The 25310-nt window shown below is 43.8% G+C and overlaps 1 protein-coding gene across 4 annotated transcripts in view; it reads right to left on the bottom strand.

The window, feature by feature from the left end:
- NTRK3 (neurotrophic receptor tyrosine kinase 3) overlaps positions 1–25310 on the bottom strand; it is a 429804-nt gene that overhangs the window by 126096 nt on the left and 278398 nt on the right. The window contains exon 13 of one of the 4 annotated variants that reach the window (XM_028705836.2): positions 9150–11889. The exons of the other annotated variants lie outside the window; for them this stretch is intronic. Within the exon in view, the coding sequence (XP_028561669.2) occupies positions 11768–11889 (122 nt within the window). The 3' untranslated portion in view covers positions 9150–11767. Of the gene's footprint in view, positions 1–9149; positions 11890–25310 lie in introns of those variants that run through there. 4 annotated transcript variants of the gene reach the window in all.

Genomic DNA, 25310 nt, shown 5'->3' with positions numbered 1-25310 from the left:
CACACAATTTGACCACTATGGCTGTTTTCCAGAACGACTCCTAGAACAGCGGTTAACGGGGAAAAAAGGGGGGGGGGAGCAGGAGCAATGCTGCTATTCCAGGATGTGAGAATTCTGGCACAGTGGATGGAACAGGGTGAAGGAGGTGAAAAACATATTTAGCAGTCCCATGTGATGAATATATATTGCTGGGTTGTACTAGTATTATTACCAACGGAAGACTGAATTTCTGAATGCTCCCTCATTTAAAACACTGCCAGAGAACATGGGATGGTGATTTCTCCCAGGTTCTCATTTCCCCCAGTTTTACGTTCAGTTATCCACATTTCCACATCAGGTTGCTTTTTATTCTTTTTAAGGTCCTAATTAAAAATTTAGCACAAATTTCTCCTAATAAGTACATTCTTGTTTGCAATTTTGCCTAATGCACACATTTTTCCAAAGCCATTTCTCCCCAAAGCATCCAAAGCATTTTTATGCACACATAAACCCTGTACCAAATGTGCATCTTTGCACACATTACCTGGCTGCCAAATGTGAAAAGCGCAAATTTCAGAAGATTCATACATTTTGGTTCATGCATTGTTTCAGAAAGTGTGAATTAGGTCAATTTAAATGTGAACTGAATTAATTTTACCCCCCCCCCCTTTCCTAATAAAGGGTAAGTCCAAGGGCTTAAGAGTGTGTTCTTCTTTCACCTGTTAAATGAGTTACTCACCTGACCAAGTTTTGGACTCATACCCTGTATGGTCTGTGGCTCGTTCCTGTCATCTATATTCAATCCAAAAAATAATTCTCAAAACAAACGCTGCAGTTATTGCTTATCCCAAATTCAAACAGGATGCTAAGTCGACTTTGGAATTTTGCAAATAGATCCTTCATTTCCTCGCCTGCTGAATTCATTGTTTGCCGGTTGTCATTTGTGGATTTATAATTCCCTCTTTGCCATCCATTATTTCCAGTGTTTAAGTAATGCAGGGTTGACAGCCATAAGGTAATGCTACTAGTTAGTTAAATATTAAAATAATGACTTGGGAAGACATGAATTATTGTAAAGTCACATGAAAATAAGGCTCACAAATTGTGCATTTACAAGCCTGAGGCTGCCTGCGGGTCTCTAAGCTGATTTAACAACAGTTCCGTCAACACTTATTTAGGTTGGACTCAATGTTCTGGAACATGGCAGGAGGGGGAAAACAACAGCAACAAACCACCACTACCCCGCGTCTCACCACTGACTGTACTTAGGGTTGACACTGATCTGTACAAAACTATGGGTCTTGAAGTGGTGTAGAGCCGTAGGAAGGGGGGGTGGACCGCCCTGGGTGTCATTGCTGAGAGGGGTGACATTTGGCATGCCGCACGCCAGTGATTCCCAAGCCTACCCCGAGCCATCGGGGGGAGCTGCACCACTTTCCCTTCATTTTGACAGCTCGGGGTAGGCTTGGTAGTTGCAGGCAGGTGGCACACCGGGGAGTGACATTCGGCACACCGCCTGCCTATGACTCCCAAGCCTACCACAAGAAGTCAATGGGGGGGGGGGTGACAAAAAAATTCTGCACCGGGTACCACCTGACCTTACTATGCCTTTGAAGTGGTGACCTTAGCTTCCTCTGGGGAAGCATGACAGAAGAGAGACCTGCTGGCCTGCCCACTGCTGGTGATGAGAAGGAGGTTCAGAAGTTGTCAGGTGGAGCAAAGGGGCCAATGAGGTTTCACCTAGCTTCACACTCTGGCCTGATTCCACTGTTCTTCCATAGATGGGGAGTGTTTCTGTGTGGGTGGGTGCAGGAGCATTAAAAGGATGCACTGTCTAGGAAAAGCTTTTAACCCCTGCATTTTGTTGACTTTGTGATCCCCAAAACACTTTGGAGACAGTGAGGTGGCATAAGAGGAAGCCTCATGAGTCAGGCCATTGTTCTGGGTACATCAGGCCAATTTGTATCAGGTTTTGCAAGGATTGGATTCCTCAAGCATCACCACTTCACACCTGGGTTGGGCAGGCACATGTTTGAAATGCTCCTTAGAAGGAAAAAGAAAATGGTCCATATATAATTTAGACTTGTTCACATACTTATCTGGAATAGTTTTAGAATACTGTGTACCATTCTAGTCAACTAACCTCAAAAAAAGTTCTTGCAGAGTTGGAAAAAGATTCAGAAAAGGGAAACCAAAACAATCAAGAGGATGCAGTGTCTCAGCTATGAGGAAAGGTAGCAACATCTGGGATTTTTGATTTAGAGAAAATACAAGTAAAATTGTGCATGGCATAGAGAAAGTAGACAGAGAAATGTTCGTTCTCTCTCTCTCTCTCTCTCTCTCTCTCTCTCTCTCACACACACACACACACACACACACACACACAGTACAAGAGCTCATGGCCATTCAAAGAGCTGAATGTTGCAAGATTCAGGACCACTAAAGGAAAGTACTTCTTCATGCAGTGCGTGATCTACGGAACTCCCTCCCCCCAGAGGCAGTGATGACCATCAATTGGACAAATTCATCTAGGAGAAGGTTATCAGTGGTGCTGGTCATGATGGCTATGCTCTGCTTCCATTGTCAGAGGCAGTAATGCTTCTGAATTACCAGTTGCTGGAAAACAAAGGAGGGGAGAGTTCTGTTGCACCCAGGTCCTGTTTCTCATGGGCATCTGGGTGGCCACTGTGAAAACAGGATGCTGGACTAGATGGGCCATTGGCCTGATTCAGCTGAGCTCTTAATGTGCTCTTAACTGTGTGCAAGGATCACACGCAGGAGCAGGGCTATGCATCCAACCCACCCCGATGTCGTGTGTCCCTGTCACTAGGCCTTCTGCTCTCTTCCCAAGGTTCTGTATGAAGATCAGAAAAGGGAACACTAAGGAAGTAGCTGCTCATACATATGGGTTCCATGGGAGCAGGACATCAGCATTATCAGATATCCTGTTTTTGTGCTCCATCGGGGCACAGCCAGAAGTAGTATTCTCTACTCCTGCTGCTAAACATGAACACCCTACAAACAAGTAAATGTATGAATAGGGTTATTATACATTCCCGCTACCTCACTACCCTCCCCCCGCCATAAACAAACAGACTCTTTCCATTAGTAATGCTCTCAAGCTAACCCCTAGTAGATAAATTTCCCCTTCAGAGAATCTCTGGTCATTACTCTTGCAACTTGTTAAACTTTTATGCTGATTGATTGAGACCTTGGAGGGTTGGCAAATAACAAGGGAAGGAGGGCATCTCTACTGATTACACAAGCCAGAGCTGGGAATGTGCAAACTAGTAAACAAACAAACAACTCATAAAAAGGGGCGCTGCCCTCCATCCATCAATTTGTCTTTCACACACTTTTCCTCCACTCCTTTGAGCCTCTGCTTAGCACTTTACCACCATATGAACTACTTTTTATCCCTTTCTAATACCTGAGTTTAACCTGAAGCACCTGCGGACTGCACCAAAAGTTCAGATCGAAATGAGAGGAAGATGCTCTGTTGACATTGCCAGAGCTCTGGGGGCTTATGTTTCTCTAAGGATGTACAAGCCTTCTTGGGAACTTTGATCTTCCCGGATTCCTGGATTCAAAAGGGCAAAGATGGAAGTCCCAGTGGACACTGGGGCCAAGGGAGGAAGGAGAAGGCAGGTACATCCTTTTGTATTTCCCCAGAGCAGGTTTGAGGGTGTGCCTTTGGAGAATTTGTGAAAAACAACTTCAGTATAACTTCAGTATAAACTATCCATATACACTGGAAAACAAACAATTGAAGAGTACTGTATTAGTTGGGGATATTCTCTTTCTTTCTGATGTCTTATAATAATTATAGCAACGATATAATTAGATCTGTGCGCAAGCAGGGGAGGTGGGGGGGGGGGACCGTAAGCATTTTTCACCTGCTTCCCACAAAACATGCATCACATTTCTTTGCAACGTTGACACCATTCTACAGAAGGGTGTTAAACTGTTAGCAGGGTGCAGGGAGGAGAAGGAGGAGTTTGGGAAAAGAGGGGATGCGCCCCTGTTGCCAAGGCATCAGAATAAACAGTTCCCCTTGCCCTGATCCTGCCATGCAAGTTGGTTTATTTTGCGTACAGGGATGTTCATTTTGATGCCAGACATCCACACTTCATTACTGTCAGTGGGATGCATGTTCAGGAACACTTCAGATGTGCCTACCCATACACATTCTTCCCGAACTAGTCATGCATAATTATCTCCCATTAGAACTAGATTGGCTTGAGAGACTTGCACCAAAACACACTGACAGTTCCCATCACCATTGTAGCCTGCAGAAACAGCAAGACAGAAAGCATCAGCTCAATGATCTGGAGAACAAAGAGGTGTTTCCTCCTCTGAGATGGTTTCATTTGCTGTCAATGACATTGTCCCATGAGACAAACACAATTGGCCATGTGGCTCCATGCCATCATCAGGTTCACTATGTGTTCCCTGATTGGTTGAAATCACAGAGTAAAGTAGAAAGAAGTCCTAAACATGCACTGAAGAAGCAGTAGGGTATTAGGGTGGTGAATGAGCCTTGCAAATGGGGAAAGGCTACTAAGGTAACAGAGTTGCTTTTGCTGCCTGTATGTCTCCTTCTCCCACCCTCCTCACTCCTACACCATCACCCACTTTTGACATCCCACCTGATACTTCCAATCCCATGTTGATGTAAAATCGTAAATCAACGTGTGCTACACAGGCCTAGTGTAGGAAGGGTGGGGCAATAACCAGCACTTACCCTGCTACAACCTCAGCTGGGAAGAGGTGGGAGAGGTTGGCAGAGAACAAAACAAGGATCAAAGATAATGCAATACATATTGACTGTTCACTTCTGCAGTGTTTTCTTTGGAAAAGAGCATTTTTCAGCATTTTTATTTTTGCAGTGGATGATAAGTCATTTGCTAGCTTGTTCAGAGGCTCAATAAGTTAAGCAGACCAGACAGAGTGGCAACATTCCAGCTTTTCATTGGTGACTCACTGGAGTGAGGAGAGGCCAAAGCATGCAGGAAATCCTACATTCAGTCTGCAGTTTAAAAGATCTGGTAGCCCAGGGGTGGAGGAATCTCCAACCTGCAGGCCAGTCTTGTTCAACCAAGGAGTTCAATTTGACCTGAGTGACATCAGCTGATAGGCAGTTAAGGGACTTGCAGTTGATGCCTGCAAAATGCAGGCTTCTTTCTCCCCTCCTCATCACCTGAGGGGAGGGGAGGGGAGAAATAAATGGTTTGCCACCCATACACATATGGTTGACAACAACCCTTGTATTACAGTTCACAAGCTGGCTGTCAGGCACTTGGGAAACTTGCATGGTGGATTTTGAGGGGTGGGTGAGACAACCCTCTTCTCAATCATGTGATGTCATAGGAATGTCTTGTGAAGGATAATCAGGTTGTCCCACTCACCTGTCAAAGATGCCTCATGAGGTGAGGCTAGATGCAGATTTGGCCCCCTGGAGCCAAAAAGACTCCACACCCCTGAAATCCTTGGCTATGAACCTGAAGACTCACTGTCAGTTACAACAGGCAATACTGAAATACAGTAGATGGACAGCCTGGTATAAGACTGCTTCAGATGTTGAAGCATAGTAGAAAGCACAGGCACAAGCTGTCTCTACATATGTAAAAGTGTTTGTGCGAAGGAGTGTACACTTGTTTACTTGCACAGCTCAACGGTTGTCTATACAGACTCTACATCTGCTGAGCATTTCATGTGAATAACTGCATGTGTGTAGAGCTCAATTAGTGTGGACACAGGTCCAGTGATTGTACATTTGATGAAAGTAATGTGTGAACACCTCTAGAGTGTAGTAGAGTGTAGCATACTCAAGCCTTTGAAAACAGAGACAGACCTAAGTTTCCAAGTAGGAGCAGTCTATTTGAGCAGTGGGAACACGGAATTTCAGCAGCAGTAATCTTTAAGGTCCTTTCCTTAGCCATTCCCAACTTACCCCAGTGCCAAATTTCCTTATAGATGTGGTGGTGGGGCTTCCCTTGGAGCCTTCCCCGGACACAGAAATCCATAGTTACTCTACTGTTCACTGCATCTACTCATCAGTCACAAAAGATACCCTAAGTAGATGTGAATAGAAGGGAGAAAAGGGTGAAGAAAACCTTTTCCAGGTGCCAGTGGGATGTATCTATATAATGTCTGAAAGCCAGCTTTGGATACCAAAAAAAGACCATCAAAAGTAATGTCTTTATTTTTTACTCATTAGGGACTAGTGTGAGACCATCAAAACTTCCTATATTTCTCCTGCTTCCATGATAGCTGTGGTGAAACTGCTGTTGCAACATCTTCTGATGTCAGTTCAAACAATTCCCCATCTTGGATTTTCCCTGAAGTTCTCATGAACCCTCAGAGACAGTGGTAGATTGGCAGCAGTAAAAAGTAGATTTTGTATCTGATGGCTCACGTAGCCACTGAAAAAGTTCTTTCCAGCTTGGTATGACACACAGACAAGAGGGGCCTTTCATATCATCCCTGAGGCATCTCAATATCCTTCTCCACTCTAGAGAGACAAAAGGGGGTAGTCTCTGGGTGACATGAGTTTAACTTTATCTATGAGCGACTTTCCATCTACACATCACAGTTGAAGGCTACTGTCCTCCATTCTGACAGAACCTTCTAGGGACATTTTAAAACTCTAGCAAGGCCACAAGGAAAAATGAAATAATCAACAGAAACATCTCAGACCCCTTAAGTAACAAGAATATACAGAGCTGAAGACAGCTTGAGAGTTCTGGCTAGATAAGGCCAACCAACTAAAGAAGGAAACTTCAAATTCCTCCGCCACTTTAAAAGGACATGTCCTCATTTGCCCTTAAAAGTTGCTTCTTGAAACCATCTTTCACCTCTACAGATAGCTTCTTCAGCCAACTGCTGACCTGTGATTATGCGACTGGCTTGAGTTGGCTCCAAATAGTTGTCCAAAGCAACACATGAAGTTAATGTGATTGTTCCCCTACAGTCAAAATTGTTAGAGGGGTTTTGAAGGAAGCCAAACAATGATTTTGGTACAAGCAATGGATCTTTCTCAAGGAAGGCCTCACACATCCAATGATCATTACCAGATTTCACTTAAGAAGAAATTCACAGCTACTATGTGGGGTTAGGGCTCCTCTTTTGTTCAGTTCATCTGTTGTTCTGCTGCCTCAGAATAAAATACATAACTATTTTTTAAAATAAGTTGGAACTATCAATATTCTGCAGATCCATTAATTTCTCCTTATGGTAAGAAAGGTACCAGTTGTCCATATAAATGCAGCTGATATTGTTTTTTTTTTATTTATTTAAAAAATCATGCATCTCTAGTCCACATAATCTCTCTACTGTTGGCATCCCTAAGCCACTCTGGAAAAAAGAAGAGGAAGAAGAAGGGTTCAAAGACGGCTTACACACACATGTTCATTGCTGGCTGATGGAAGAGTTGCAATGACTTGCACATGTGAAAACTCATCAGCAATTATTTACATGAAACTTTGGTATTGCTACTCATCATCATCCTGCTTACTAGAATGCCTGAATCAAGTTTTCACCATTATGTGAAAGGAACCATCTTACGGAAAAGAATCCATCTCAGAGATGCACTTACTGTAGCTGTGCAGGACCATAAATCGTCACAATCTTGGTACAATTGACCCCCATAACATTTTCACCACATTATCACAATGCTACAATTTGAACCTACCACAACTTGGAAAAAGTTTTATGAAATTTTACTTCTAAGTGTGATTGGCTGGTTGATGTCCCTAGAACAGGAGAATTGGCTCAGTGGTTAGTGACCGTTCCTCCTCAGTGAGATGGCATAGATTAGCTGTCCCCAACCTTGAGTCATCAGGTGCTGTTGGTCTACAACTTCAATCATCCCTAGCTAGCATGGTCAATGGTTACTGATAGTTGTAGTACAACAATAGCTGAGGATCCAAGGCTGGGCAAATAAAACTTTCCATTCATTCATCATTCTGGAAGACATTATAAGAGCCAAGAAGAACTCCAGAGGGGCCCCTTTGCCTGGCCAGCTAAGAAACCCTCTGGAAGACTCAACAACTGCACTGATTTGAATCTTTGTAAACTACCTTAATGAATTAGCTTGTTTTATCTGCATAAATTAGCTTTATTACTTTACCAGCACAATCTTAGCCCACTGGTGATTAATTACAGCTCTATTTCACTCTGCTTGACAACAGTATCTCCTCACAATGCAGTGCCTTTCAGTGGACTCAGTTCACACATTCAACTGCTAGCCAGCAAGTGTCAAGTTATTAAGTGGTGCATACATGTCTGTGTGGACCAGCTCAAAGGTCAAATAGCATCCGCCACATGACAAATAATTTCATTTCTCGCTACAGCACATGCCATTTGGCTTCTGTAGCAATGATGAGAAAAGACACGTCATTGGGAATTTTATTGATTTGTTTTGCTTTCAAAAGGAAAGACTCCGTGCAGCAGTTTAATTAGAAAATAAAGTGTTTATTAAGAAACTAGACATCAAAGACCCCTAGAGTCTCTGTGAAAGGGGATGTTCCCATTTTCATAGCACAAGATGACAGACATGGTATAAGAGAAGAGAAATGATCAGGGGTGGAGGAGTCTCGTTGGTGGGAAATGAGGTAATGATTTACAATAATTAAAATCAGGAACAACTTTTCCCTTAAAACTTGCGACGTAAAGCCACCAATTGCAAGTGCCCAAGGCCTGGATCTCCTACCCACCCTGCCCCACTTTTCAGCATTAAGGAACTACCAGAGACTTTTCCACTGCTTAAGTCAGTCCTTCCAAAACTACGCGGTGAGAACTGTGTCAAAAGAAATAAACCCGACCGTTCAAGACTAGTGTGAGTTCAGCAGATCCACCCATGGAGTAGGACATCCGTTGACTCTCTGCATCACACCTTGGGAGAAGGCAAGGTCAGAGCAATCAAGCTTCTGCTGGGGGTGTTCAAATTTGGCCAAGTTTCTGCTATGGGTGTGATTGGAAAAAATCAACTGCTGCTGATGCAGACACACAGCAGCCATAATTTCCTGTTGGCTCCCTGTGCGAGTCACTGTTCTCAGCCTACCACCCCAAACAGTGACCCACACAAAGTAGGAGTGGTTTCCTCTGCAGGTGTTTAGCTGCTCCCTTTCCACACTTTCAACAAAAATATTTCTTATCTGGAAAAAGACGAAAGTGTGCTTCCAGTTTTAATTCAGTGTACAATAGATCTCAGAAGCATGAGAAGCAACGATCAGCCACACTTCCATTTGTCTCATGATCTCTAGTTACAGGTTTGAGAGGTTCTTTCTTTTCTTTTCTTTTCTTTTCTTTTCTTTTCTTTTCTTTTCTTTTCTTTTGTTCTGCCACTTTCCCTGGGGAAACCCAGCTGAGACAAACGTCAATTCACAGAAAACCAAACCCACATTTGCACTGGTGGGTTTTCCCAAGGAAAGTGGTAGGACAGAAGAAGAACCTCTCAGACTCGTGACTAGGAATCATGGGACAAATGGGAGTGTGGACATGCCTTAAGTTGATCACAGTGAGGGAAAATGTAATGGTGTTCCTGAAAATTTGTAATATCGACACCAGGACACGCTGAGTTAGCCTCAGATCTGGGTTGAGAAACAACAACAAGCAAGACAAATGGTCCTGTGAATGTAACCCAAACTGGAGATTAGGCCCACATTGTTTCCCAGCATTCTCTGCTTTGACAAAGAGCCTCTCAGAATTATGCTTTGGTTAACATTTTGGTTGCTTTGTTTCTTATTTAATTCCAACCAAATCCACTCCTCCAGTCTTGAAAAGGAGGCAAACGTGTGTGTCTACACTGTCATTTCATTAAAACTGCTAGGTTTATATTTGGGCTCCAGTTCACTCGGTTATCTGCGCAAACTGGCAAAAGACAGAATAAAGCGATGCATGGCTTTCGAGAAGTATCCTGAGGAGAAATTTGAAGAGAACATCCCAGCAGATGCATGAAAGGGCAACACTAGTGGAATGTCCTCAGCTCTGGTACCTCAAGCTTCAAAATTCTCTCTCTCCCCCCTCTGCCTATGAAGTTACCAACCAGAATGAGCAATTTTGGAAACTACATAATATGGAGAGCATTTGAGAAAATTGATGTCTCCATCGCTCATGGGCTGATAAGAGACCTCATGACCCTCTACCACCTGCTAGAATCCTGCAAATTGTTTAACAGAAGGCCTGCCTGTGTTTAACAGATTTGCATAAGTACGGTAAATTTTCTTCAAAGCATGTTCAACCTGGAATCTGAAGGGGTGGGGAGAGAACTCTATCTACTATTGGTCATTTCACAGAACACATACTTACCAGATAGAGTTTTTTAAAAAAATTAAATTAAAAATAAACTCCTGGGGTGGTATTCAAGAATTGGTTACCCTTCCACTCCCACCATTATGAGAAGTTTTGGGGATGTAGTTAAAATGATAAGAAGAAAGGAATGTGTCTACGTATAGATATTAATATTGATCCAAGTCCAGAATCAATATTTGTGTTTATGTCAGAGAATAAGCAATGAAATTTTGACTCAGATCCCCCTTTGCTTAGTTTGTATGCCTTGAGCCAACCATTTGGTGTGCACGACAGAATTATAATACATCTCTAACTCGGTGAAAAAGAAATGGGAGGTTATGGTGGTGGAAGGAGGTGTTCAGGAAGGCAAAAGAGACGGTCGGTTTGCAGATTGGGGATGGAAATACACTTGTGTGGCCTTCCACGCTTCTCTTTCTCTGCCCTATTGGTGTATCACTGACTGGGGTCACCACTCCTCATCCATCCAGGTGTGAAGTCCAGGAGAGCACCGCCTTGCCCTACACCTCCCGCCCCCAGGTAAAGCCATTATACAAGCAGCAGGGAAGAGGCTGGTGTACAAAAAAATGGAACACTGAGATAGCTGAAGAGAGGCTCTAACACACAAAACGCACGCGCACACACAAACAGAAAGATCCTCCTAGGACATTTGTATTTTTTTAAAAAAACCAAAACCAAAACCCAAAGCCACTGGTATCTTTTCCTCCAGGTAGGGTAGCAGAACCTCTCCATCGTCACAAGAAAACCCATCGTTTCTGTGTAACAGCTTGGGGCTAGGTGGACGGAGGGTGGGGTGGGGACAGAAGTGGGATGGAGGGGGGCTGGCTTTGTTCTTACCAAGGGTCTTCACTCTGTTAAAGCATCTTCTGTACTCCCCATCTTCTCTTCCACGGGGGCATCTCCCATGACCTGGCCACCGCCATGAGTGACTGATCTAGCAGGCGGCTTTAACAGAATGTTGTGATGTCACAAGGATTCCAGGTGGGAAGGGCCACAGCTAAAGTCGCTGGACTTCAATTGGTCGGTTTCGTTCTTTTTTAAAATTATTTTTAAGCAAAGTGCAACTGCTGGGATGACGCCTTCAAGGTTCTTTACTTTAAAAAAAAGAAACTTTTTGTTTTTGTTTCGTTGCTCTGCTTTGCTCTTGTTGTGCCTTGCAGGAAACACCGTGACCAACAGAGGGAAAGAACACAGTGACCAACAGAGGAGAAGAATAACCCTGTGATCTGGTGACAGAAAAATAATAATATACTGTATATAACCCCTTGGTCTTTTTCAGCATGGTGCAGACTGAGGTCCAGTCCCACAAGGCGGCGGCTTTGATCCATATACAGACCGCAGTCTCCCACTGTGTCCCACAGCGATCAAAGGGCACAGTCAACAAATTTGACATCAGAACAATGAAACCTTTCAGGGAGGTTTTTGATTTGATATGTTTTTGTCTTTGTTTTTGCTTTGCACCGTTGTTTGTGGTTTTTTAAAAGCCATGACGTCCTTTGCTGAAATAAACACTGACATCCTCAACATAAATGCCATGATGGTTAAGAGGATTAGAATGTCCAGGAAGGGTTATTGGATTCAACATAATTTCTCTGAAACCTAAAGCAGGGAAAGGGGGAATGGGAGACAAAAGGGGGGAGGAAAGAAAACACAGAGAAGAGAGAAAAAAAAGAAAAAAGGGGAAAAAAATAAAGCAATCCCACAAAATAAAGATCCAAACTAGAAAAGAACAGAGAGATAGTGACATACATGTAATTGTTTTCAAAAGAACTAAAAGGAATAAAAGTAGCCACCTGGCTGCAGTTGGGGTACATCCATGTTGTCTCGTAAACTGCTACCTTCCCCCTCCTATCAGATTAAAATTAAAAGCTGCATTGAGGAGGGCACATTCTGAATTAGAGGAGGGAGATAAGAGGCTTGCCTTCTTTACATTCCATTTCTCTGGGTTGCATCCAACAAAATTTTACTCAAGACAGACCCATTATAATGGACCAAAGCTCACCATTCCTATTAATTTCAACCAGTCTACTCTGAGTGAAACATAATTGGATACAACCCTCCTGCCACGCTTTCACTTTAAACCTGCCTTTCTTCCAACATGGAACTCAAGGTGGCGTGTGTAGGATTCCCTGGGTGTTTTCCAGCTGAGCAAGGACTCATCCTAGACCTGCTTAGTTTCAGCAAAGTGGTGGTGCCATATTTATTTTTACATATACACCATCCTGTTCCCAGGGGTTGGGGTAAGGGATACCTTTCAACTGGGCTCAGAAACCAGCCTTGGGTAAGCAGCACCACAACACTTATTCAGTGGGACATCTCTGTTTAACACCACCTTCCTTAGTTAATTTAATTTATTTCTTATTAAATGACCTGAATGCACCTGAGCTTTCATTGCTTCCCTTTGCTCCACGGTGGCCTACAAGAGCAATCATCTATGTGATCGCATTTGGGCAGTTGGGGGTACAGAATTGTGTTCTCAGAGGGCAACCTGACAATTCGCTCAGAGAGACCCCAAATCCTTAAGGATGGGTCCATACAGCGATCTAATTCACCCCTTCTGTAGACTTGATGTGGACTGCTGGCAGGTTCTCAACATGCCCGCAGTCATAAAATTTAACACGGCAATATGTGGTGACTTTTTGAGTAATCTTTTCCACACTTTGAGTGGGAACAATTGCTATGTAAATAAGCAATATGTATTGCACTATTGGTAATTATCTGGAAATATCCCCACCATGCTTACAACGGAGCTACTTTATGTGACCAAGCCTAGCCTTGTAAAGAAGTCTACATATGTGCCTGTCATTTGTTTCACCTGTATGCTATGAAACTTTTGTTTTCTCAGATCATAAGCTCTAATTTCATCTACTTTCTAATAAAGTGCACACTTAAACAATCTACAGGTGTCTCTGGTTTATGTCAACTGGAGATGTTGGGACGGAGATGTTGCTGGACTCCAGCTCCCATCAGCCCCAAGCAGCACAGCCAATAGTCAGGGATGATGGAAAAGGTAACCAAGCAACATTGGGAAGGTCATGTCCTAGAGGTCACCTACGCACTATAGTTTGTTGACTGGCAAATTACTCTCTTTGTTGGCAAACTGGCTCTTAATTTTGCTAGAGTGTTATGGGTTTCTGAATTCTGAATGTTTCAGTAATTGGAGAGCAATATAAAATGACTGTAAAAGTTAACTAACTTTTACAGCACCTATAATGGACATCTAAATTGAAAATGCAGCTCCAGGTTTAAACAAACAACATTTTATGTTTCATGGCTTTCTGCTAGATCCCTAGAACAGCGGCTGTCTCACTTGGTCCACTACCCTCTTCCGTGCTATAAATTCCTTTCTCGATTGACATAAAGCTCATGTACCTGTCTGAACCTATTTGAAATGTTGGAAGTAATCCCAGAATGGGTCGGGTGGTCCCATCTTTCCCTGCACCAAAGTCTGCTTGGGATAAGGCAGGTGAGGGGAACTGTTAGCCCTCCAGATGTTGTTGATCTACAACTCCCATTAAGCATGGCCAATGACCAGGACTGATGGGAGCTGAAGTTCAGCAACATCTAGAAGGCCCAAGGTCCCATACCCAGTTAGGTAGAAAAAATTCTGATGCTTATGGCAGACACTGCTGACTTCTGAATGAACAGGCAAACTTGATTGGGAAAGGGTTGTAGAGCATTCATGTAATACAGAAGTTCCCAGGATCAGTTCCAGGCATCTCCAGTTAGGGCTTGGAGAGACCCCTGTTTGAAACCCCGGAGAGCCATTGCCAGTCAGAGCAGACAGTACTGAGTTTGAAGGACCTGTGGGTCAGACTCAGTGTGAAGCAGCTTCCTATGATCCTATTGATCCATATTTGGTGGCAAATAATTTGGCCTTTGCATTGGGGTGGTTGTACCTCTTAGGAGGATGGATTGAGGGCTGAGATGATCCTGCATCACCCTCACTGTTGGGAGAGATCTACCCAAACATTGGTCAATCATTTTTTAATGGGCTAACAATACCCTGCCAACATCATAACCCGCAGAATTTTTCCTGACTATTATTTGAGCATTTTCACACATGAGACTTCGGTGGCCTTTTACAATTCCTGCACCTGTAACACAAATTTAAAAATTATATTGCTTAAAGAGTTCTGGCAGAGGACATTTTTCTCCCTCTCTTGTAACAGTAGAGCTTTGGGGTTGCTTGTCAATAGGTTCAGAGCAGACAAAAGGAGGAGCTTGTTCACACAAAGCATATATAACAATATGGCCTACAGTATAGTGGTACCTCGGGTTAAGTACTTAATTCGTTCTGGAGGTCCGTTCTTAACCTGAAACTGTTCTTAACCTGAAGCACCACTTTAGTTAATGGGGCCTCCTGCTTCTGCCACGCCGCCGGAGCCCAATTTCTGTTCTTATCCTGAAGCAAAGTTCTTAACCTGAAGCACTATTTCTGTGTTAGCAGAGTCTGTAACCTGAAGCGTATGTAACCTGAAGCGTATGTAACCCGAGGTACCACTGTAATGGCCAATGGGTTAGAAGGCTTCAAAAAGAATTAGAGACATCATCTAGAGGGTTGACCAATGGTTATTTCTCATGACAGCCAAATCAAACTTCTATATCCAAAGGCAGTATACCTCTGAATCTCAAGTGTTGGGACATACTTCAGAAAGACACCTCCCTCGAAGGGTGGATATGGGACTAAGTTAAAAAAAATAATCTTATTGGTTCTCAAGTGAAGGGGAATTACACTCTGTAATCAGAGTAACAATCTCCCTGCACCTTTAATCTATTACAGAAAAACAGATTATGTCGCTGCACAGTATGCAATAAGGATAATGTGTAATTTGACCCTTCATCCAATGCAGCAAGGATCTTTTATTTTCATTCAGCATATGTCAGAAGCCCCTGGAAATTGTCCTTTGATTGCTTTGCAACGAAACATGGTCTCTACATTTCATAAATTGATAATAATGTGTTCACATCTTAAACTTCCCCCTACACCCTATACTAAAGATCATTTGCAAATGTGCACAATGAAAGCAGGAGGCTCAAAGGCAATTCTAGTACCATGTGTGAAAATGCTCTTACGCTTCCCCTTACAGATTCCTCGCAAATCTTCTTATCCTGCTACCCAGTTTTGCTTCGTATGGATCAGAAACCAAGATGGCTCTTGCTTGGCTCAAATCATTTTTCACCATATGTGAGATCAGCAATGTTACCAATAGGCTGGAGTTTGGTATAAGTGAATGTCCCCCACTGCCTACTTAGCTGGCACTCAGAAATCTAAATGTTACCAAGAGTCACAGCTAGAGAAGATGGTAAGGGTATCTTTTCCCAGATCTCCTGTGCTTTTAAAAAGGTGTACATGAAACTGTAGGGTTGCTAACTCAGATTAGGGCCAAAGAAGGGTAAGGATTCAAACTGAGGATGATTTGGTTCAGGAAACCTTAGTGAATGCTGCATTTTTGTTCTGAATTGATATCTCTTCCCACATGGCCACATATAACCTTAAAAAAAGCATAACCCAAAAGGGGATGGACCTCACAACAATACAACTAGTTTGGGCCTTGATTTTGCAAAACTTCATTGAAAACAAAGCTGTCATTGTATTATTGTGTTGTTGTTTTTAAAAAAAGGATTTTTTCCCCAAAAAGTGGGAAATGGAAGGAAATGTCCACACCATACCTGAAGGCCCAAAGCTATCCAAACCATAATGAAAATTATGAAAATGTCTGAGCATGTTGAGCAAGGAGAGGGTTTGTTCCTTTCCCTCTTTGCCAGTTGCTGGAGACGACATTCTTGGCAATCATGAAACAGAGGAGAAGCATGAATATGGAAGGCTTTGACGACTGCTGATGGAGACAAAGGACTGAGGTTGGGTTGTGGTTGGTCTGCACATCATGAAGTAAATTCTAAACAACAGGAAAGCAGTGGCTGGAGGGGGGAGACTGGAAGGACAGGTGAAATGATGCTGCTTGTCACAGAGAGATCACTATGCCCCTTGGCTCTAGCTGCTCACCTTCTCAACAGTTCTAATACCTCTTCCCCTGCCTTCTCTGCCCCTGCTCCCACTTTTCCTTTCTGGATTTCCATCTCTCCATCCTTAAATGCAAAGGAAGAGGCACTTCATCTCACTTTATAGAGAAGGGGTGGGGAACTGTTTTGACCCCCAGGGCCATATTCTCTTCTGGACCACTTTCTGGGGCCCACATGCCACTGGTACCCTAGTTTAAAAACAACAACAAACCAAAATAGTAGGCTAGTTTCTACACACACACCCCTCTATCCTTCATCTAGACAAGCAAGTGGTATTATGTGAGTTCCAAGACACATTACAACCAGGTAAAATCCCTTGAGGAGGGTGTTAAGCAGTGTGAATCACTGCCACCAACTCAACTTACAGGGCATTGGGAGACGGGTGCCCCAAACATGGCATCTCCCATGTTTTGTGACTGCTATCAGTTATGGCACCACTTCATTGCCATAGAGGTTAGGTCTACTTCAAGGACTTCAGGAAAGAGAAAAGTAGGAATAGCTGCTACCTCCAGTTGCGGTTGTCATCAAGGTCACAAACACACACACCCCACATACACCATTCCTGGAGCACAGCATTACAGACCCACAGGACATTAATTTGCCAAGGGTCTCTCAACTCTGCTGTTCATCTGGGTGGTAGAATTTTGGTGTGATTAATTAGACTGTGAGAATATAATAAGTCCCTGCTGGATCAGAGCAATGGCCCATCTAGTCCAGCATCCTATTCTCACAGTGAGCAACCAGATGCCAATGGGAAGCCTGAAAGCAGGACCTGAGAACAGCAGCTGTCTCCCCATTTATGATCACCAGCCACTGGCATTCAGAAGCATACAGCCTCCGACAGTGGAGGTAGAGCATAGCCACCATACTGCTTCAGATTGTAGGTGGTGGGTGCCATTTTGGTATGCTCTCCAATGTAATAACTTCCTGTAACTAACAAACAGTGGGAGAGAGAAAAGCACACGAGAGTCCTAGTCCATCTGGTTTCTTGCTGTGCTACTACTTTTCCACCTGTTTTTAAAAACCCAGCACACATGCACACTTAATGGCTGATGAAGTGGTGCTACCCATTCTACTGTCACAGGATTCTTATGACAATATGACCACTGAAATGTATCTCCAGTAAATGTGTGTCTGACTGTTATTCCAAAACCCAAGTCTGAAGTGCCATGGAAGGTCTGCTTGGAGCTCTTGGACCAAAAACTGCTTATTTCACACATGCAGTTATCATTTGATGCTGCAGTCAGCCAGAGAGATGCAGTCATGTGTGAATGAGCCCCAGAGACTCTGTGTCCACATTAACTCATTTGCAGCACAAATAGGTAGTTTTTCCTCAATCTGGAATTGCCCGTGCTTATCCTCAATATGCTGCTTTCAATCTAGATTGATTCTAGATCCTGCGATCCAAGAGGGTAGGCATGGTTACTTGACACATGTTTCAAAACCCTCCCCTTGTTTAGGTCACCCACACCTTTTCCACCCTGCACAAGCCCCAGCTGAATGAACAAGTAAGTGGTTAAGTGGTAAGTGATAAGAGTCCACCAACAACATCACTGGACAGGTATGGACTCCATCCCACCCCATCGCCAGGACCACCCACATCTGCTTTCAAATGGACACACTGCATGATAATGCAGAATGAACCTGCATTGAGCTTCTTATTTTCAGAACGAAACCTGTTTCTGAAGAAGCATTTTTCAGAGGCAAAAAATATGTGATTTCTCTAGACTGTGCATGGGCTACACAGGAAAAAAACAAACAAACAAGTACTCAGTCTCCATTGATTCTAGAGTAAAATGCAGTGTGTATGCAGCCTCTGTTTGACAAATGTGAATTTACCACTCACTTTCATTGCTTGAGGACCTTGGTTATGGGGTGGCCATTAATGAATAGGGATGAAAAGCAAATAAAAAAAGAAGTCAATCCAATTCCGCCCCCACCCCTCTGAGATTTCCATATTATGATCATGGGATCTTTAATGTTGGAATCATTAAAATTTCCACAGGAGCCCTTTCCTCCACCTATCAGAACCCTGCTGTTTCCCTGTTAAATACGAGACATTCCTCTATTAGCTGGGATCACACGTCTGTTTTTTCTGGCACACTTTAATGGAATGGAATGATTCCAAAGTGCTAAATGCTGCGGTCTGATAGATTGGAAAGGACATAGATCCTAAATATCTCCATCACTCCCCCAACCACTGCCCTGTGTAAAGACCCAGAACAAAAGTGAGGGAGGGGGAGCATTTACTAGAGCAAGAGGGGAGGTGGGGAGATGAAGAATCATTTCCAGGAGGGAGGCTTAATCAAGACCCACAATAAGCTGAACTGCAGCAATGCCAAGTTGGCAGCTTCCTGTCGGTCATTGCGACCCTGACATGTTCTTCTGCAGGAGCAAAAGGAGTATATCTTCCCACAGTGTGCCGAGACCTCTCATCACAGGGCCAAGAAACTCTGCCAAGGATGTCAGGCCAATCCATCACGCTTTTCACTAGACCCAAGCCAGGGGTGTGCAGGAGGTCACGGAAGGGGAGAACTCCTTTACCCACACATATGAGCCACCCAGCATAAATGTCCAGGGAGAATACAAGAGAATTTCATGTCTAGCCAAGACGTTTACAAAAGCCAAGATGGAATGGATATCAAATAATACAGAGGAAGACAGCCAAAGAACAGCTATGTTCAGACATTATGGGAATTTTTACAAGGGGAGGGCATTAACAATCACTTTTCATCAAGCCCCTGGGGTCCACATGTCAGTGGTGGGTGTGGGTACTCCACACTCTCACAAACTCCACACTCTCATAGTCCCCTTCCAGTTGATCCATGAAGATTAGTTTGGGAATGGAGAGTTGGGGGGGGGGGTTGATTTAGTTCACATTTCAAGGCAAACTTCCCCGATTTGGATTTTCCAAAACAGTATGTGGACCAAAACATAGACGTCCTTCAAAATGTGCACTTATCTGAATTCTGCAATGCAAATAATGTGTACAAAAATGCATATACTAGGGCAAAGTATGCATGAAACACATATATTTGTGGAAATAACACGGAGTGTACAGCTTTTGGCAAATGCTGAAGGTGCGCCTTTTTACCCTGGCCTTTGACACCTGAGACGTGTGATTGTAATCTGATTTATTCTGAATTTTTAAATTATAAATTGCTGTAACCTACCTTGGGACCTGCTAGTGAAGGGCAGCTAATTCATTCATTCATTCATTCATTCATTCATTCAATTAATAATATGATTGGCAAACAATGCAGTCTCTGGATAGGTCTCATATAAATATACCTGAAGATAAATTTCTGTCCTTCTCTGGTCAACAGACCCACTATTTCAGGAACAGCCCATGGGGAAGCTCTTGAGATGCTTTGTTCTACATCTCCCACCATCCCTAGCTACTGGCCATTCTCGAAGAGGCTGATGGGAACTGTTGTTCATAAAAGCACAAGAAGAGTCTGCTAAATCAGGCCAATGGCCCATCTTGTCCAACATCCTGTTGTCACAGTGGCCAACCAGATGCCTGTGGGAAACCAGCAAGTGAGGCGCGAACACAAGAGCATTCTCCCCTCCTGAGGATTCCAGCAACTGGTATATTTAGAAGAAGCACTATTGCTTCGGACTGTGGAGGCAGAGCATCACCATCACGGCTGCAACTTTCTCCTCCATGAATTTGTCTACTTCTCCTTTACAGCCATCCAGGTTGGCGGCCATCAATACCTCCTGTGTGAGCAGGTTCCACAATTTAACAGTGCACCCACTACTTCTGGAGAGCATCACAGTGGCTGTAGCAGTTCCAGGCCTCAGCAACAAATGCAAGGAAACTTTCTCTCTCTGTCTCCCAAATTAGATCAAGTTCTCAACCAAATTCCCAGACCGTTGCCTTTTGCAAGAAAGTCAGGAGATGGATGGATGGACCAACAAAGCCGGCACCATCTGAGTGAGTTATGTGAAGCATTCAGGACAGCAGGATGCTAACAAACCAGCTGCTAAATGCTGGACTGTCATCAAGCAGCAGTTCTTCTCCTTGAAACAAATAAATGCCCAAGCCACAGCGCTGCATGCTTGTTAATCAGCAGTTCCATTATCACTGGGCAGATAGCCCTCTAATGGACACCCACAGGGTTGTAGCCTGTGCAACATGCATTGCCATTCCTTTGATTGATTCACCCTCAAGATAATCAAGTAAATGAGGGAGGATGCAATGTTTCTCCAGGAAATGTTCAGCGGTGAATACATTGATCTTTGCACTTAGCTGGTTTCCATATGAGGATGTGGGGTGAGGTCTAACCTTGTTCTGAAACAATTCCAAGATGCCTGAACCTTCCTCTTGATTCAGGGCCTGTATTCAGGCAGAGAACGGGAATGGAAAATGAGCTGTTCTACCATGGGGCAGGAAGTTGCCAGCCTTGTTCTCCATCAGATGTTTCGGACTGCCAGCTGTGCTGACTGGGGCTGATGGAAGTCGTGGTCCAAAACATCTGATGGAGAACAAGGTTGATAAAGGTGGGTATAAAGGACCTCCCCAAGCGGTCTGTGTTCCATCTGAGGAGGTCATGGTGCTTTGTGGTACAGAGCACATGTTCCACACAGAGAAGGCCCCAAGTTCAAGTCTGGCATGTTCAGCCAAAATAAAATATGTCAGGAATTGAAGTTGGGAAAGCGATTTTGTCTGGAATTTCGGAGCACCAGTCAGAGGAGACAGTTTGGAGCCAGATAGATCCATGGTCAGACTCAAGAAAAGGCAGCTTTATACCTTCCCTGCAGGGCAGCGCATAGCCTCCACCCAATCTGCCCCTTGGCCCCGATCCAGGAGGGAGGCAATTAGGCCAATCCACACTGAGCCAGCCTGAGGACCCACCTCCCCTGGAACCAGTCCTGAATTAGTGGAGCTAAAGTTTAATTAGTTATTTTTTTAAAAAAGCTAAACCTAATGAAACATGTGGCCACAAGGGAGCATGGGAAGGCGATGCTGTGTCGCCTTCCCTGCTTCCCATTTGAGAGCAGAGGGATGAATTCTGTGGGGTGCTCCTTTGCAAGTGGCTCCTCTGCTGGGAAGCCACTGGTGAAGAGCGCCCTATACTCTACAGGATTAAACAGCTGTTGCATGAATGTTTCAGTATCGCAGGGTGCTGATTCGTAAGTGGCTTTCCTCTTGGGAAATCCATTTGCAAAACAACACCCTGCACCACACAGGATCAGTGCCTCGACGCAACAGCTGTTATATGTGAGTTGTTGCTTCAGGGATGGTACAAGTTAGGCTGCTACCTTCTCCTAGTTAGATGCAGCTGTAGGCTAGGTATACTTTTTGTTGGGTTATCTTATCTGATGGCTGCCTCTTCTTCCTGCCTCTCCTTGCTGCCTGATGCCCTGGCCCATGCAACCCTTCTGTAGCAATCTGCAGTCGCCTCAACACTACAGGAGGACTTTTTGATCATCCAGTATCAAAAACCCAATTTATTTTCAAGAGAAGACCTACTTCTGATTAAAATAATACAGTGGTACCTTGGGTTAAGTACTTAATTCGTTCCGGAGGTCCGTTCTTAACCTGAAACTGTTCTTAACCTGAAACACCACTTTAGCTAATGGGGCCTCCTGCCGTGCTGCCGGATCACAATTTCTGTTCTCATCCTGAAGCAAAGTTCTTAACCTGAGGTACTATTTCTGGGTTAGCGGAGTCTGTAACCAGAAGTGTATGTAACCCAAGGTACCACTGTACAGTGGGATCTATGATTCTTACTTGTCTCCAGTTTACCATTTGCAGCAAGACTGTCTTGTTTCCAGGTGTTCCACATAACTTCAGTGGGTGTGTGTGGGATCTTGCTACAAATAGCAAAAGACAAGTCCTGCAGACCTTACATAACTGCTGGGCTTCAACCTTCCACAACATCTCCACCCCCCTATATCCCCCAACACTTGCTTGCTTTTTAAAATGAAGTTTGTATTGATTGACAAGAAAATCAGACAGCAGTACATGGAACGTGACCCTCAATAATTGAATTAGGCCATTATGGCCCCACTGTGGACATACGGTGTGTTTGCACTTTGCGGAGAAGGAAAGAGAATTATTTCTTTTAATGCAGCAATTACACACAGAGAGAAGAAGAAGAAGAAGAAGAAGAAGAAGAAGAAGAAGAAGAAGAAAGCAAAGGAAACAAATGTTCTGGATGCTGAGATTCAACAGAGGTCTAAAGTAGGAAACTGCTCAGCTCAGAAGGGCTGACCCTGTGCTTTCCCAGAATGCTTAAGGCTGAGCAGGATGTACCAGTGATCTATCTTAGTGTACGGCACTGGGGCCTTTTCACACAACAAAATCTATTTCCCCCAAAACATTGGACTTTTGCAGTAAATGATGGGGACATGCACTGGACATGCACTGGAAAGTGTGGGATACATCTTGCTTGGTGCAGCAGCATCTAAACTCCCTGCATATATTTCAGAATGAATGCTCATTAAATACCTGACATCACCTAATATCTCTGCAAAAAAAAACACAGGATGAATGCTCCATAAACAGGGTCTCTGGAAGTGCCTTTGCACTGTGAATGAGCAACAGGAGAAGAATAATGCCAGCCTCCATCCCAGAGACAGAAAGGCACAAGGGATGGGGGTAAGAAGCAAGAGGAAAACCTGGACTTCATGACCTGACCTGCAAAATACACCTCTCTCTCTCTCCTCTATCTATCTATCATCTATCTATCTATCAACTATCTATCATCTATCTATCTATCTATCTATCTATCTATCTATCTATCATCTATCTATATCTATCTATCTATCATCATCTATCATCATCTATCTATCATACCCTGTGTGAGATTAAAGCCCAAAAACACACATTTTGGGGTGCCATATGATTGTGCCCCCCAAAGCACTTTTCAGGGCATGATCTCAGCGCAAAATTGTGCAAGATTATGGTGTCCAAAATGCAGGGAATGTGACAGCATTTTAGTGCAAATTTTCCCTATCGTGGTCATGTTTAATGCAATTTTGCCCAACCTACATATTTTTTACAAGGCATTTTCCCCAATAGAATGCCATTTCTGTATGTTATTTTCACCCATATATGCATTTGTAGGCACGTTTTAACCAATGTCTACATTTTTTGTACACATTATTTTGTTGGACAGCTGCCTTACATAATTTGGAAAAGTGAAAATTTAGAAGGATGACTGTATTTTGGTTTACATGCTCTTTCACAAAATGTGAATTAGGGTGATTTGCCTTTAAAGGTAAATAGAATCAAATTTCACCCCCATCCCTATGTATAGGATACAGGTGGGCAGGCAGTTGTACTCATCCTTTAGTGTACTCTGCCCTCAGAGAAAAAGAGAGAAAGAGAAAGAGAAGGAATGTTCCACCCACTATTTGCTTTGGCTCCACCCACTTTTGCTTTAGCCCAACCCACTGCCACCAGTATGTGGCCACTGACAACTTTCCTGCATGAGAATGCAGCCTTAAACACTGAAAAAGTTCCTGACAGCCGCTCCCAAGAGACCACATTTAAGTCTCTCTCTTACACACCCCATCCTGACTAAGTTGCTGTAGATCAATAGTAACTTAACAAGGACTTTAAAATGCTGTGGTCCAGGAATATCTGTATCCAAGCAGCCTCCTCTGCCTTGATGTGTCATTTTCTTGGCCCCAGCCTCCCAGGCAGGATTTAGGGCTCTTCTGAGTGGGCGGGAATCGTCTCCTCCCCAATTCCCATCCCGAAGGAGTCCGAGGAGGAAGAAGCAAAAAGTCCACAAGGCAGGAACATGGCAGAGAGCAGGGGGGATTTTTTTTTTATTTTTTTTTTAAGAATAACACAGGAGATTTACAACTCAAGTCATGGTTCGAGTTGCAGAGTCTGGGAATTTTTTAAAAAAAATGGTGAAAAAAGAAGAGGAGGACCTCATACCAACAAAAAGTTCCAAGACAGTTCCATTAATTCCAAGATACTTTGGTGCATTGCAGCTGGAATGGTGCATTGCAGTCGGAATGTATTTTACAGGAGAGGGGCATCTCAGGGAGCCAGTGTGGTGTAGTGGTTAGAGTACTGGAATAACACTTGGGAGACCAGGGTTCAAACTCCCACTCAGCCACAAAGCTTTCTGGTGACCAGTCACTGTCTCTTAGCTTAGCCTATCCCACAAAATTGTTGCGAGGATAAAATGGAAAGGAGTAGAGCTATGGGTGCCACCTCAAGTTTGATGGGACTTGTAAGGAATTGTGTCTAGGACTCAACCTCACAGTGCAATCCTATACATGTCTTACTCAGAAGTGGGTCCCAGAGAGTTCAAGGGAAATTATTTTCAGGGAAATGTGTACAGCTTGGGTAGGGAACCTGGGGAGCTCCAGATACTGCCTACTGACTTAGGCTGATGGGAGTTGTGAATCCAACAGGGCCACAAATACACTTTCACCCAGTCTGTAAACCTGGTTCTTTCTCTACAGAACAAGAGAAGACTCTAAACCAAGGGTCAGCAACCTAAGGCCCATGGGCCGGAAGCATCCCACGGAGGTCGTTTGACTAGCCCATGAGACATCCCCGAACCGAGTTGCCCACTCACGTGCTGCGCTAAACTGGCACAGCACAGCACAGCACAGGGACTTGCTTCCGCGGCACCATAGCATCTGCGTCTGTGCATGCGCCGAAAATTGCATCTGCACAGATGCCCAAAATCATGGGCGTGTGCGCGATCTGGCCCACAGAGGGATCTCCGCGGGACCGATCCAGCCCAGGCAAGATAAACCTTGCTGACCCCTGCTCTAAACTATTTGCAGTGTTGCATTCATAGCTTTGGCTCAAAATACATCCTCCTTTTCCAATAATTTGGAACCATTTAATATGTGTTTCACTAACTCATTTATGCTCCCTTCTCTGAGATTATCACACAGCTAAAACTGATTGGCTACAGTGTATCACGACTTGATCCCTGATAGGGTAGGATCTCATGCATGACAAATCCTGGAAAGAGAAAGTAAAGGCAACCAGAACATGCTGAAATGGC

Source organism: Podarcis muralis, chromosome 14 (genome assembly GCF_964188315.1).
Source record: "Podarcis muralis chromosome 14, rPodMur119.hap1.1, whole genome shotgun sequence".
NCBI lineage: Eukaryota > Metazoa > Chordata > Lepidosauria > Squamata > Lacertidae > Podarcis > Podarcis muralis.
Note: the sequence above shows the minus strand (reverse complement) of the source record. Positions and strands in the feature narration are given on the sequence as shown.